A 14,620-nucleotide genomic window follows, 5' to 3' on the forward strand; every position below is an offset into this window, starting at 1 on the left:
ACTAGAAAAGAAGTAATATGATGTTAAAAGAAAGAAAGTGGAGGGGAGAGGATGGATGAGAAGGGAAAAATGGGGAAAGACAAAGTAATGGAGGGAGAATGGTGGAGAAGAATAAAGAGGGAAGGTTTTCTTATTTTAAAATCTACTCATCTAATATTTTTCTCAATATACCATTTAATATAGTAAAGTTTTGGCAAAATATTGTATAAATGAGCATCTCAGATGCTTCTGTTCTTGATCTTTTGCCAGATTTTTCTAGTAGTCTTCCCACAGTACAATGAATACATTGAGTACATTGCTGAAGTAGCACCAGATATTTTTAGCCCACAAGATATATCTGGATAAATAATCATTTTGATATACATGAACTAATAAGAAATAATAACTTATTATATGAAACACTAAGAACTAATCCCATCTATCATATTATGTTGGGATAAAGTTAAGAATGTCTGAATTGTTTATGTCTTAGTGATGTTATTTTTGAAGTTTTAATTAATGCAAACATTTTGACATTCCAGCTTCTTGACACTCTTTCCTCTGCCAAAACCCAGCCTAGAAGATTGTATATTTAAGTTGTTATAACTTAATATTAAATAAACAAACAAATAAACAACTGGAACAGGAACATTGGATATAACTGAGCCCTTTACTTATTGTTTGTAGTTACAAGTTTTGTTTTTAATGGGCTGATATTTATCAGAAAGAAAAAAAAAAACGAATAAACAATAGCACAAGAAATTTCAGACATTTGTTAATCTGAGGATAAAAATTGTATCTAGAGAATCTCTTCATAGATTTATTTATTTTAAAATGATTTTAGTGCTTTCTGTGTTTGAGTCCAGCTTAAGCAGGATGTGATAGCAATTTACCAATAGTATTCTACCCTTTTCACCCAATTAATTCCAGTGACATTTTTTTTGTTTGTTTGTTTTTTGCTGAGACAATTAGGGTTAAGTGACTTGCCCAGGGTCACACAGCTAGGAAGTGTCAAAGTGTCTGAGACCAGATTTGAATTCAGGTCCTCCTGAATCCAGGGCTGGTGCTCTATCCACTATGCCATCTAGTTGTCCCCAGTGACTTTTTAATACAGACATACATAAATGAAGAAAAAATCCTAGAAACATAGATCTTTTTCTTCTTCTATCCTATCAAATAAAAGATATTGGTTAAAGAACATAGAAGGAAAAAAATCAAAATAAAGTTGAACTTTTATCAAAGTTGATTTAGGTTAAGTATAAATCCTAGTATTTCTCTGGTAATGCGCTTAAGAATTAGCATATATAAAGCAGCATATTTTCTTAATTTAAATAAGAGATTTATTTATATTTATTGAGGAATAATCTGGAAAACTCTTCTGAGGTCATATAACTTGTTCAAACATAGCATTTTGTGAATATTTATATTCTCTTATAGTTATCTAGAATATTTTGCTAAATTACACATTAACACCAAAGTGATCTTAGCATATATATCTCCCTGCCAGGCTATTTTCTTTCTCTGGGAACATAAAATCAATATCTTTCCAGATTGTTAATACGTTCACATCCTACCTTGTTCTTCTTTCGTTTCCGACGTAATCTCAATAGTTCTTTGTGTTGCCTTGATACAAAATTGACAGCAGCATATTCCAGGAGTGCTGAGAACACAAAGAGGAGACATACTGCCATCCAAATATCAATGGCTTTGACATAGGAGACCTGAGAACAATAACAACAAAAAAAGCCAACTGAGCAAGAGATGGGCCAGGTGACTCAGAATATCACCTCCAAGAAAAAAGAAATAATGGGAGAGGAGGGCTAGATTCTCTCATTAGTCAATTCCTGTACACAAAATCACAAACTTTAAAAATTTAGTTCTTTTTGAAAAAGAGCTATTTCTGGAACTTGATCATACAAAGCTTTTCAAATGATCATACTTTCCTCTTGTTTATATTGCACTCAGAATCTGATTCCAAATTAGCCACCTACATAAAGGAGAAAAAAATGTAATGACATGCAATTTTGGTTTTAGGAAGTTCAGTACATGAAATGTATGATTAAAATTAAAATGTGTGTATGATGTGGGTACTACAATTCTATTTTCTCCAGCTAGTTTTCGACAGTGTCTAATATTTTCTGGGGAGTAATTGAGATACTTTATGCTGCATTAACACTTTCAGGTCAAAAAAACCAGAATGAACTGAAATGATGAATTAACAGTTGCCAACAATTGCTACAACAGTAGAGCCTGAAATCCAATCCAATTCAACAAACATTAAGCTCCTGTTTTAAGTAAGGCACTGTCCAAGGTAGCAGGGATATTTAAAAAAAATAGATGACAATCACTGCCTTTACAAGTCAGAAAACTTGAGTTCAACTTTCAACTCACATATTTGTTAATTATGTGATCCTGGGGAGTTAATGTAATCTTCATGCTTCAATTTCCTCAAATGTAAATTAAAGAAATCAATTGTGCTTACCATAGTGCCTAGAATGTAGTAGGATATTAACATAATAATATGCTTATTCCTCCTCCCCACCCCCTTCTCTCCATGAAACTCATAGTCTATTAAGTTAAGACAGCTAACAGTGCTACACAATAATGGCCAATTCACTTTGTTTTTCCTGTCTTCACTTTTCTTACATGTGAAATAAAGGAGCTGCACTAGATCAGAGGTTGTTAATCTTTTCTGCTTCATGGATCCCTTCTCAGAATAAAATTTTTAAATAAATGAAAACGGAAAAACAATTGTGTGGAAATACCTATGTGACTTTTATCTAACCAAATTCAGAGACTTCCTTGAATCTATATGATTCAGCTTAAGAACTATTGTCTTGGACGATCTGTCAGGTCTCATTTATCTGACACATTTTGTATTTCAATACATGATAAGCACATAAGCAATATATTATGTTACTTATATATCCTTAGTTGTTACTATGATTGCTGAACCCCAGCAAGTTGCAAATAAATTATACTCCTTTCTCTTACCAGGAAGTAGAGAAACTTTCTCTCCTCAAATATTTTTATTATTCTGTGCTTGGTCTCCTTAATATTCAACTAGATCAGGCAGCAGTCTTCTCAAACATGTCTCTAACTCCCTCCCCATCCCCAGTATTTCTTTTTTTGCTTAAAACAGCAATAGATAATTACAGAAAGAGGCACAGGAATGTCCCTACCTGATAGAATCTATTAATTTTATTTCAACAAAACTTTTAAAGAATCTTCTATATTTAAGACACAAGGAATATAAAAGCAGAAATTAAAATTGCCTCTACCTGTAAAGGGAGAAGGAAAGTTTCAGCATTTATATCAATAAGTAAATAAAATGTAATCCAAGAAAGGAGAAATCACTATCAACTGTGGCAATATAAAAGATTGCAAGGATCTATTACTAACAAATTGCTTTGTATTTTTTCACCCATCAAGCATTTTTTCCTACTCACCATTGGATAAAGAAAAGGTAGAAGCAAAACTTTCAAGACAACTAAGCAAAATAAATTCTCATATTGACTATGTCCAAAAAAAGGTATGTTTTATTCTGTATATGAGTCCATTGCCTCTCTGTCAGGATGTTGACAGCACTATTTATTATGTGTTCTTTGGAGTGGTGATTGATAACCGGGTTGATCAGAGTTCTTATATATTTAAAAATTACTTATTTTTATTATGTTGATAATATAGTATAATTTTTTTCTTCTAGTGTTGGTGGTTTTCCTTGGAAGGCAGCTTTAGTCTCAGTTGAAATAAATAATTACTCTGAAATCTCAGCCAGCTGCTAAAAATGCAAACGTTTATTTCTCCTTACAAATTAGTCCGGTTAGTTGATGTCTATCTCTCTGCCTGGCTCCAAGAGATCTTGTAGCTTTGTCCTTGGTTTCTGCCTCTGCTTTCTTCAGCCTCCAGCCAGCTCCGACTCATGGCTTCTCAATCTCCAGTCTGTCACAAGTAGTCTTTTCTTCCATAGTGTTCTGTCTCAGAGCCCTGTTGATGTTCTGGAGAAATTCTCTTTTGCTCCAAGAGCTTCCTTCATTTATGTGATCTCCCAAAGGTTAACTCCACCTTCTGGAGGGAGAGGGATTCTGGGTTATCTCCCAGAGTGCTCTCCAGTCCTAAGGAAGATATGAATTCAGACTAAGCCAGCCCTGAATTCCTGTGTGAACTCCATTGAGTACTTAGATACTTGAGCTCTCTAAAGGTGTGAACACAAGCATTGTTCAATCAGTTCCAATCTTGTTTCAAGTTCTGATCCAAAATAACTCTAAGATTAAATTAACTCCAATGTCTTTAACACTTTGTAAAGAAATGTCTTAACACTTTAGTAAAGATTCCAACATTCTAGTTTTGTTCTTATTTTTCTGAATCGATTCACGAATCTTTTAACCTAAGATTTATCTGAAACCATCTTTTCTGCCATTTATTATAGTGTAAGAGTATTCTATTATATTCTTATGCTATAAGTATTTATTCATGCACCAAGTGCTTGTGTTTATTTTGTATTATACTTACATATGCTATGTTGTCTTAAAAGAAAATAAAAATCATAAACATGAGGGCAGGGACTTTTCCCCCTTTGTATCATTAGCCCATAGAAGAGCTTCTGTTACCTTGTAGGGGACTAATAAATCTTTACTTCTTTTGACTGATATGTGATTTGAGCCTTGAAAGAAGCCAAGGATGCTAAGAAACAGAAATGAAAAAATACATTCCAGGTGTGAAGAGTTCACAAAATAAAGAAATAAAGTTAGTATGTGATTGGGGCAAAAAAGTATCTTCATTTCTTTGGAATGGTGTGTGTGTGTGTGTGTGTGTGTGTGTGTGTGTGTGTGTGTAAGGGAATAATATGAAGTGTCTGGAAATGCCAAATGTGAAGGTTGTATATTAACCTAAAAGTATTAAGCTTTTGAGAAGAGTTGTGACATTGACAAACCTGTCGTTTTTATGGAGGATGGCTAGAAGAGGAAATAGATCAGACATAAGGAAATCAAATTAGTTTCCTCTTTCAATTGTCCAGGGGAGAGGAAGTGAAGGCCTGAGAGAAGATTGTATAAATAGAGAGAAGGTTATGGGTGCAAATGTGATGGAGACATAGGTTAAATAAAAAAAATTGTCCCATTAGATGAGAGAAAAGAGAAAGGATAACATGACTAGAAGGATCATACTGTCTTATAGAGAAACGGGACAGTTTACAAAAGGGGCAGAATAAGGGAAAGGGAATAATGAGTTTTGGTTTTAGATATGCTAATTTAAGAGTCTGGTTTTGGACATGCTAGTGATAGAATATCTAGAAGGCAGTTGGTGATATGAATTAGAATTTTGGGGAGAGATATTTGGGGAGAGGATATTTGGAAGTTTTTTGTACAATAATTGAACCCAGAGAACCAGAAAAAATCATCAAGATAATGTAGAAAAAAAAAGATTAAAAAGTGCAGGAAAGAATATTAGGGACATCCATGTTTTGAAGTTAGGAGATGGATGATTGAGTAAATTTAGTAAATAATTGTTCAACAAAGGAATTAAGACTATAAATTAGGAAGGTGATGATAGAATACAGAGCCTAGATTTAGAGAACAAAAAGGAGTTGGAGTGGACTAGTGGTTTTCAAGTATGAAGACAAGGGTGGAATTAAAGAAATAAATTGTGATACAGTTATTGATGTCACTGAATAGTGAGGGAAAGTGATCTGCAGATAGGTAGATTATAGTAACAAACTTAGAGAAAGATTGTTTATTGATAGCATTATACATTATAACAATCAATAACAATCCCTAAATATCTGTGATTCAAAATAAATACCACTCCTTTCAAATGAACTGTCTACCCCCAATGATCATTTATTCCTGAAAGTCATTAATATATGTTAGGCAAACTATACTTGTAATTCAATTAAAAAAAAAAAACAAAACAAAACTTAATTCAGGACCTGTATGAACATCAATACTCTTTGGAAAAAATAACTCACAAGGTGTTTGGGTGGATTTTACTACACTTGAGTGTCTATCTAAATGGCATTGTCTGTTCTGAGTGGAAATGTTACTTACTCCAGTAGGTTTACCCAGAGATATCTGGTTCATTGCAAAGTGATTTGAAATTGTCAATGACCCATGAGCAGTGTAAAAAGAAACTTTCCTTCAAACCAGTTGAAAGTTGTATTTCAAGTCATTTGGGAGTCCCCATTTGCATTAAAATGACCTCCTCTTGAAGGAGCAATCTGCCTGTATTAACTTGGCACTGCATCAGAGGAAGCCACAGAGTATTAAAGACCTTACATACACTTTCTAAGCTAGATTTGCCTACTTATTCTATGGAGACACTATGCTAATATATATTGTTTTGCTTTCTTAACTTTTCATAGCTTCATTTAGGATCTCTCAAGATCATAGATTAGAACTGGGAGTAGTCTTGAAGATTGTGTAGTACAATTCTTATTTTAAGGGTAACTAAGTAATATAGATAGGGATAGAGCATAGGGATAGAGAACTGGATTCCGAATCAGGAAGACCTGCATTCAAATTCAACTCCATTTCCTTACTGCCTGTGTGACTACTAGGCAAGTTATTTAGTTTCTGTCTCATTGTGCTTAAGTATAAAATTAAAATAATAACAGTACCTGCCTCCTACAATTATTGTGAAGATAAACTGAGGTATTTGTAAAGACTTTAGCAGGCATTCTCTCTGTTTCTTTCTCTGTGGCTCTCTCCTTCTGTGTGTGTGTGTGTGTGTGTGTGTGTATCTTTCTCTATATATCTCATATTTGTCTGGCATATAATACTTGCTTAATAAATATTTGTTAAAATTTAAACTTTTATGAAGAAGAAAATGAGGGTTTCTTGCCCAGTATCATACAGATATTAAATGGTAGAATGAGGATTGGAACCCACGTTCTCTCACTCCCAATTCAGCTCTCTTTACACAATATCTTGTGACTCCATGCAACAGACATAGAGTAAAACATCATCATCTTTTGTAGATGGCTTAATGAGTTTGTGCTGTCAAAATGATTCAGTACCTGGTGACTAGCCTTCTGGTAATGAGTCACTCCCATTTAATATGATAGATCTTGAGATGACTGATGCATAGTTTGATCCCAGTAACATAACTTGAGGAGCATATCATTGAGTGGAACCCCAGGGTCTCCCTCACCCACAACATGAGAATGAATTGGAGAAAGGATTTTCTGGAAGTTCAGTACAGGCAGATAAAGCAAATCAATAATTATTCAGCTCCCATGATGCACAAAGCATTGTATAAAACACTTTGGGGGATACAGAAGAATATTAGTAATTACAAACAAATACAAAGTTTAATCACATACTTAAATTCTTGAAAGTAGATAAATTTTATAATGACTTTCCTCCTCATTATAGCTTTATTGTCCTTTGTGAATTTAGTCCTAGCCAATAGTGGTGACTAATTGATTTTGGAAAAGCTAGAATATTGTAGGCAAGAACATAAGATACATTTAGATTCTTAATCCTCAAACTCCTGTTAGTTTATGCTAGAGCACTTCTTACATAAGATATCTAGACAGATTAGATCATGGGATCATGAGGTTCAGAGTTGTAAAGAACCTTGGGGATTAAGATCCTTCCCCTTTCTCAGAAACCACATTTTTTTTTTTTTTTTAATTTAATAGCCTTTTATTTACAGGATATATACCTGGGTAACTTTACAGCATTAACAATTGCCAAACCTCTTGTTCCAATTTTTCACCTCTTACCCCCCCACCCCCTCCCCTAAATGGCAGGATGACCAGTAGATGTTAAATATATTAAAATATAACTTAGATACACAATAAGTATACATGACCAAAACATTATTTTGCTGTACAAAAAGAATCAGACTCTGAATTATTGTACAATTAGCTTGTGAAGGAAATCAAAAATGCAGGTGTGCATAAATATAGGGATTGGGAATTCAATGTAATGGTTTTTAGTCATCTCCCAGAGTTCTTTTTCTGGGTATAGCTAGTTCAGTTCATTACTGCTCCATTAGAAATGATTTGGTTGATCTCGTTGCTGAGGATGGCCTGATCCATCAGAACTGGTCATCATCTAGTATTGTTGTTGAAGTATATAATGATCTCCTGGTCCTGCTCATTTCACTCAGCATCAGTTCGTGTAAGTCTCTCCAGGCCTTTCTGAAATCATCCTGTTGGTCATTTCTTACAGAACAGTAATATTCCATAATTTTCATATACCACAATTTATTCAGCCATTCTCCAACTGATGGACATCCATTCAGTTTCCAGTTTCTAGCCACTACAAAAAGGGCTGCCACAAACATTCGTGCACATACAGGTCCCTTTCCCTTCTTTATAATCTCTTTGGGATATAATCCCAGTAGTAACACTGCTGGATCAAAGGGTATGCACAGTTTGATAACTTTTTGAGCATAGTTCCAAAAACTACTTCTCCAAAATGTGTTGATTAGTTCACAACTCCACCAACTAATTGAATCAATGTCCAGTTTTCCCAATCCTCAACAATTGTCATTATTTTTCCTGTCATCTTAGCCAATCTGACAGGATTAGATGTTGATCAGTTAGAGTTGTCTAGACTAATATTGCATTTCCTGATTAATAATGACTTGAGCATCTTTTTCATATATGATAATAGTTTCTAATAATTTCTTCATCTTAGATGAATTGTCCTCTTTCATATCCATTTGTACCATTTTTCAATTGGAGAATAGGCTTGATTTTTATATATAGAGAATTAACTCTATATATTTTGGAAATGAGGCCTTTATCAGAACCTTTGACTGTAAAAATATTTTCCCAGTTTATTGCTTCCCTTCTAATCTTGTCTGCATTAGTTTTGTTTGTACAAAAACTTTTCAGTTTGGTATAATCGAAATTTTCTATTTTGTGATCAGTAATGATCTCTAGTTCTGCTTTGGTCATAAAGACCTTCCCCTTCCACAGGTCTGAGAGGTAAACTATCCTATGTTCCTCTAATTTATTAATAATTTCATTCTTTATGCCTAGGTCATGAACCCATTTTGACCTTATCTTGGTGTACGGCGTTAAGTATGGATCAATGCCTAGTTTCTGCCATATTAGTTTCCAATTTTCCCAGCAATTTTTATCAAACAGTAAGTTCTTATCCCAAAAGCTGGGATCTTTTGGGTTTGTTCAAAGACTAGTTGCATATTGTTGCTGCAAATTTATCCATGATACCCAATCTATTCCACTGATCCTCAACTAATCTATTCCTTTCAAGCCAATACCAAACTAGTTTGTAGGTAACTCTGTTCTCTATAATATAATATTTAGATCTGGTCAGCTAGAGCACATCATTTGATTTTTTCATTGAATTGCCTTGAAATTTTTGACCTTTTGTTTTCCATATGAACTTTGTTGTTATTTTTTACTAGAGTTCATTAAAATAGTTTTGGAGAGTCTGATTGGTATAGGCTGAAATAAATAGATTAGTTTATGGTAATATTGTCATCTTATTATATTTGCTCGACCTATTCCAGGCATTGTAATATTTTCAATTGGTTAGATCGACTTAATTTGCGTGAAAAGTTGGTCTGTAATTTTGCTCAATAAAGTTTCTGATTTTCTTGCAGATAGATTCTAATCATTTTATATTATCAGTAGTTACTTGTAAATGGAATTTCTGCTTTTGTAACTCTGACTTGTTGTATTTTTTAGTGATATATAAGAATGTTGATGACTTAGTGGGTTTATTGTTATAACCAGCAACTAGTTGCTAAAGTTGTTGGATTATTTCCAATAACTTTTTAGCTGAATCTCTGGTTTCTCTAAGTATACATACAATTGGTCATCGGCAAAGAGTGATAAGTGTTGCTTTCATTGCCTGATTCTTATTCCTTTAATCTCTTTCTGACAGCTCTTGTTGCTTATGAGCTAGCGTTTCTAATAGGCAATATTAAATAGTGAGTGATGATGGCAAGCCTTGGATTTCTCAGATCTTATTGGGAATGTTGTTGCGTTTGTCTTCCATTAATATGCATGCTGTACTGATGTGAGTTTGTAAATAGATGCTGTGATTATTTTATGGGAGAAGTCCATTTATTCCTATAGGCTGCTAAGTGATTGTTTATGGATGGATTTGGATTTTATAATGCTTTTTGCATCTTGAGAGATGCGATGATATGGTTGTTGTTATTTGGTTATTAAATGGCCAATTATTTGATAGTTTTCCTAATATTGACCAGCCTTGCATTCCTGTCGGGTATAAATCCTCTTGATCATTGTTGTTTATTTTGGCAATGATTTCGTAGTCTTTTGCTAATATCTTAGTTGGGTAAGATTTTAGCATCGATATTCATTAGGGAGATTGGTTATATTTGCTTTTCTGTTTTCAGCCTACCTGGTTTAGGTATCAGTGATTTCCATGTTTGTGTCTAGAAGGAATTTGGTAGGACTCCTTCATTCGCTATTATGCATGAATTTATATAGCATTGGGGCAATTGTTCTTTTAAATGTTTGGTAAAATTCATGTAAATCCATGTGGTTCCTGGAGGATTTTTTTTAGGGAGTTGTTTAATTGCCTGTTCTATTTCTTTTTCTGAATGGGATATTAGCAATTTACTTCTTCCTCTGTTGTCTGGGAAGTCTGTATTTTGTGTGAAGGTAGTCATCCTATTTCACTTAGGTTATCAAATTATTGGCATAAAGTTGAGCATATCCATATTATTTCTCTAAATTTCCTCGTTCATTGGTGGAAAGTTCTTCCTTTTCATTTTAGAGACTACTAATTCATTGTTCCTCTCTTTTTCTAATCAGATTTCAAAGGCTTATCTATTTTATTGGCTTTTATAGAACTTCAACTTTAGTTTTATTAATTAGGTTATAGTTTTTCTTTACAATATTTTTAATTTCTCCTTTAATTTTAGAATTTCATTTAGTATTTGATTGGGGTTTTAATTTGTCTTTTTTAGTTTTTAGTTTTGACTCAATTCTTCAATTTTTCTATTGTGGCTATCAAGTGTTTCTTTATGGATATAAAACTCTTATTACTGCTTTGGCTGCATCCAAATTTTGGTATGATGTCTCATATTTGTCATTATGCTTGAGTGGAAATTATTAATTGTATCTTAATTTGCTTGCTTCACCATTCATTTTTAAGATGGATTGTTTAGCTTTCAGATATTTTTGGTCTATTTCCTAACTTTTTGTTGAATGTAGTTTTTATTGCATATGATCTTGAAAGAAAGCATTTATGCTTCTGCTTTTTGCATTTATTGAGGTCTTTTGTCCTAATATATGGTCATTTTGAATAGGTTTCCATGAACTGCTGAGAAGTAAAGTATATTCTTCTATCTCATTAATTTTCAAAGATGCCATACTAATTTTTCTAATATTCTATTTACTTTTAATTTCTTTCTTATGTTTGTTTTGTGGTTTGATTTGTCTAATTCTGAGAGTGTCAAGGTTTGAGTCTCTGACTTTACAGGAGTTTTTTTTGTCTATTTCTGCAACTCTTTAACTTCTCTGTTGTGAGTTGAGTGCCATACCACTGTGAGTGCATATAGTGTTGTTAATATTGATATTGCTTGTTGTTTTGTCTACCTTTTAGCAGGATGTAGTTGCCTTCTTATCTTTTAGTTAGATAATTTTTTATGCTTGATCTGAGTAGGATGGCTACTACTTTTTTTGAGCTTTTCACTGAGCTGGTAATAGATTTTGCTTCCGCCTTTTACTTTACTTATATGTCATCCGCTTTAGATGTTTTTGTAAATAACAGTGTTGTGGTTTCTGACTTTTGATCAGTCTTGCTTCTGTCCTCTTTATGGGGGGAGTTCATCCATTCACATTTAGCAGTTAGAATTATAAATCTGTATTTCTGCCATCCTAATAATCTAGATTGTGCTTCTTTTCTTTCCTCCCAACCTTCTTTTTAAACTTATGTACCCCTCTTGTATCAGATATATCTCTTTATAATCTCCCTCCCTTTGAGTTTTCTCTTCTTCTATTTTTTTCTTTTCTTTTTCCCTTTTAATGAGGCGAGAGAGAATTTTCTCTAAAACAAATGTCAATTATTTTTTCTTTGAGCCAACTCTGATGAGAGTAAGATTCACACAATGTTCCTCCCCCTCTCTAAATTCCCTCAGATATGATAAGTTTCCTTAGCCTCTTTGTGGGATGTGGTTTCCCTCTTTTTATCCCTCCTTCCCACCTTATTCTGCCATCATCCCTTTTCCATATCTACTTCCCTTTTTTATGTTATATCAGTACAATCAAATTATACATGTATTCTTTTTGTATATCCACAACAGAAATACAATTCTCAAGAGTTATTTTTACCTTTTCTGCATCTCTTGAGTTCTATTCTTGGAGATCAAATTTTTTGTTTAGTTCTGGTTTTTTCTTCAGAAACAAATGGAATTCATTTGTTTCATTAAATGTCCATCTTCTTCCCTGGAAGAAAATGCTCAGCTTAGCTGGGTAGTTTATTCTTGGCTGCATCCCAAGTTCTTGTGCCTTTCGGAATATCATATTCCAGGCCCTTCTTTCCTTTAATGTAGAGGCAGCCAGATCTTGGGTGATCCTTATTGTGGCACCTCGGTATTTAAATGGTTTTTTTTTGGCTGCTTGTAAAATTTTTTCCTTAATCTGATAGTTCTGAAATTTTGCCACAATATTCCTTGGGGTTTTTATTTTAGGGTTTCTTTCAGAAGGTGTTCGATGAATTCTTTCAATGCCTATTTTACCTTCTGATTCTATTACATCTGGGCAGTTCTCTTTGATGATTTCTTGTAAAATAGTATCTAGGCTCTTTTTTTCATCATAGTTTTCAGAAAGTCCAATAATCCTCAGATTATCTCTCCTAGATCTATTTTCCAAGTCTGTCGTTTTTGCAAGTAGATAATTCATGGTTTTTTCCAGTTTGTCATTTTTTTGTTTTTGCTTGACTGATTCTTGCTGTCTCAATGAATCATTAGTTTCTATTTGTTCAGTTCTAATTTTTAAAGAATTATTTTCTTCATTAGCTTTTTTTACTTCTTTCTGTATATGTCCAATTGAGTTTTTGAATGTATTGTTTTGGTCTGTGGAATTTTTTTCCATTTCACTAATTTTTTTTTTTAGTGAATTATTTTCTTTTTCCAATTCACAGATCCTACTTTCTTGCGTGTTCTTTGTCTTTTCCAATTCACGGATCCTACTTTCTTGCGAGTTCTTTGTCTTTTCCAATTCACAAATCCTACTTTCTAGTGAATTCTTTATTTTTTCCAATTCACAATTCTTACTTTCCTGAGATTTTTTTACTTTTTCCAATTCATATTTCAGGAAGTTGTTGCTCTCTTGTAAGGCTTCTCTTTCCTTTCCCCATTTATCTTCTAACTCTCTTTTGAGACTTTTAATGGTCTCTTCTATGAGAGCATCATGTAAAGGAGGACAGTCTGATGCATTTTTGCTGTTTGAGGTCTCTTCAGGTTTGCTGACCTGCTCTTTTTCTGCATAGAAGCTGTCGATCGTTCTTTTCATCTTTTTATTCATGTTTTAAAGCCTTTAGGGTAGGTCTCCTAGGCAAGGGGGTTACCAGCTTCCTCTGCAGAGCAGGGAAAGATGTAAACCGATTTCCGGCTCCGAGGTATGGGAGTGCTCTGAGTGAGAGTTTTCCCTTCCCCCAACAGGAAGTGGATTCAGCACTGGCCGAGCTATCAAACTGCTTAGTAGGGCTGAGTGGATTATCGATTGCCCTCGGCTAGAGACTAAGTGGTGAAAGTGTCACAGCCCCAGGCCGGACCCTCTTGTGGGACTGTGAGTATTAGCAGCTGACCGCAGAACGCAGACCGCCACAAACTCTGCCCAGAGTCTCTGCCTGATGCAAATCGGCCCTGGAAAAGCTCTATGGCCCCAAGCCGAGCTCCCCACTGCGCAGATTGGAGGCTAACCGGGGCTGCGTCCTCCTGCTGTGCAGGATCACAACTGCCCCAAGGAAAAGCCCGTACTGCGGGTTGGGGCTGCACGCTTGTGCTGAGATCTGTGCCTTCACCCTCGGTTTGAGACTCTCCTCGGAACCTAATTTCTCTCCCAGTCTGCGCCGATCTCCCCCCTGGCCCCGGAACCAACCTTTTTTTGGCGAGACTGCAGATTTTCTTCGGCTGGTGAGTTGTTCTACTTCTTATCTTTACGAATTGTAGCAGTCGACTATTTTTGAGGCTCGATATAATATTGATAAAGAGGGTAAGAGAAGAGCTTAGAAAGTCGCGTGTGTCTTCTCCGCCATCTTGGCTCCGCCCCCCAGAAACCACATTTGAAAAATGTGAAAGTTATACCTTCAGAGAGTTTGTGACTCTGTCCCAGTCAGAGATAATTAAGTGACAGAATAAGAATTTAACCCCTTTTTTGACTTTAAATCTGGTGTGGTTTTCACTACAACACATAATGTAAAAACGTCCATGTATCTTTGTATCTAAAGCTTATGGTAAAAAATACAATTTGGCAACTATTTGAAGAATCATGGAATTTCAGAGTTGAAAGGAACCATATAATCAAATCCATACCAGAAAAGAAATGTATATTCACTGCTATCTTTAGAGACCAATTTAATAAACATATATCAAACATCTGGAATATTCCAGGTATCTAATTTAAAAAAAATAATTCCTGCCCTCAATAAACTCACAGTCTAAAGGGTAAAGAAGACAGAAAGCAGGA

At 34.4% G+C, this 14,620-nt stretch overlaps 1 protein-coding gene across 2 annotated transcripts in view; it reads right to left on the reverse strand.

The window, feature by feature from the left end:
• GLRA3 (glycine receptor alpha 3) overlaps positions 1 to 14,620 on the reverse strand; it is a 232,996-nt gene that overhangs the window by 16,220 nt on the left and 202,156 nt on the right. For both annotated transcript variants that reach the window (XM_031941650.1, XM_003773060.4), the window contains exon 8: positions 1,554 to 1,700. In XM_031941650.1, coding sequence (XP_031797510.1) covers positions 1,554 to 1,700 — 147 coding nt within the window. The remainder of the gene's footprint in view (positions 1 to 1,553; positions 1,701 to 14,620) is intronic.

This window comes from Sarcophilus harrisii, chromosome 6 (genome assembly GCF_902635505.1).
Source record: "Sarcophilus harrisii chromosome 6, mSarHar1.11, whole genome shotgun sequence".
In the NCBI taxonomy this organism is placed as follows: domain Eukaryota; kingdom Metazoa; phylum Chordata; class Mammalia; order Dasyuromorphia; family Dasyuridae; genus Sarcophilus; species Sarcophilus harrisii.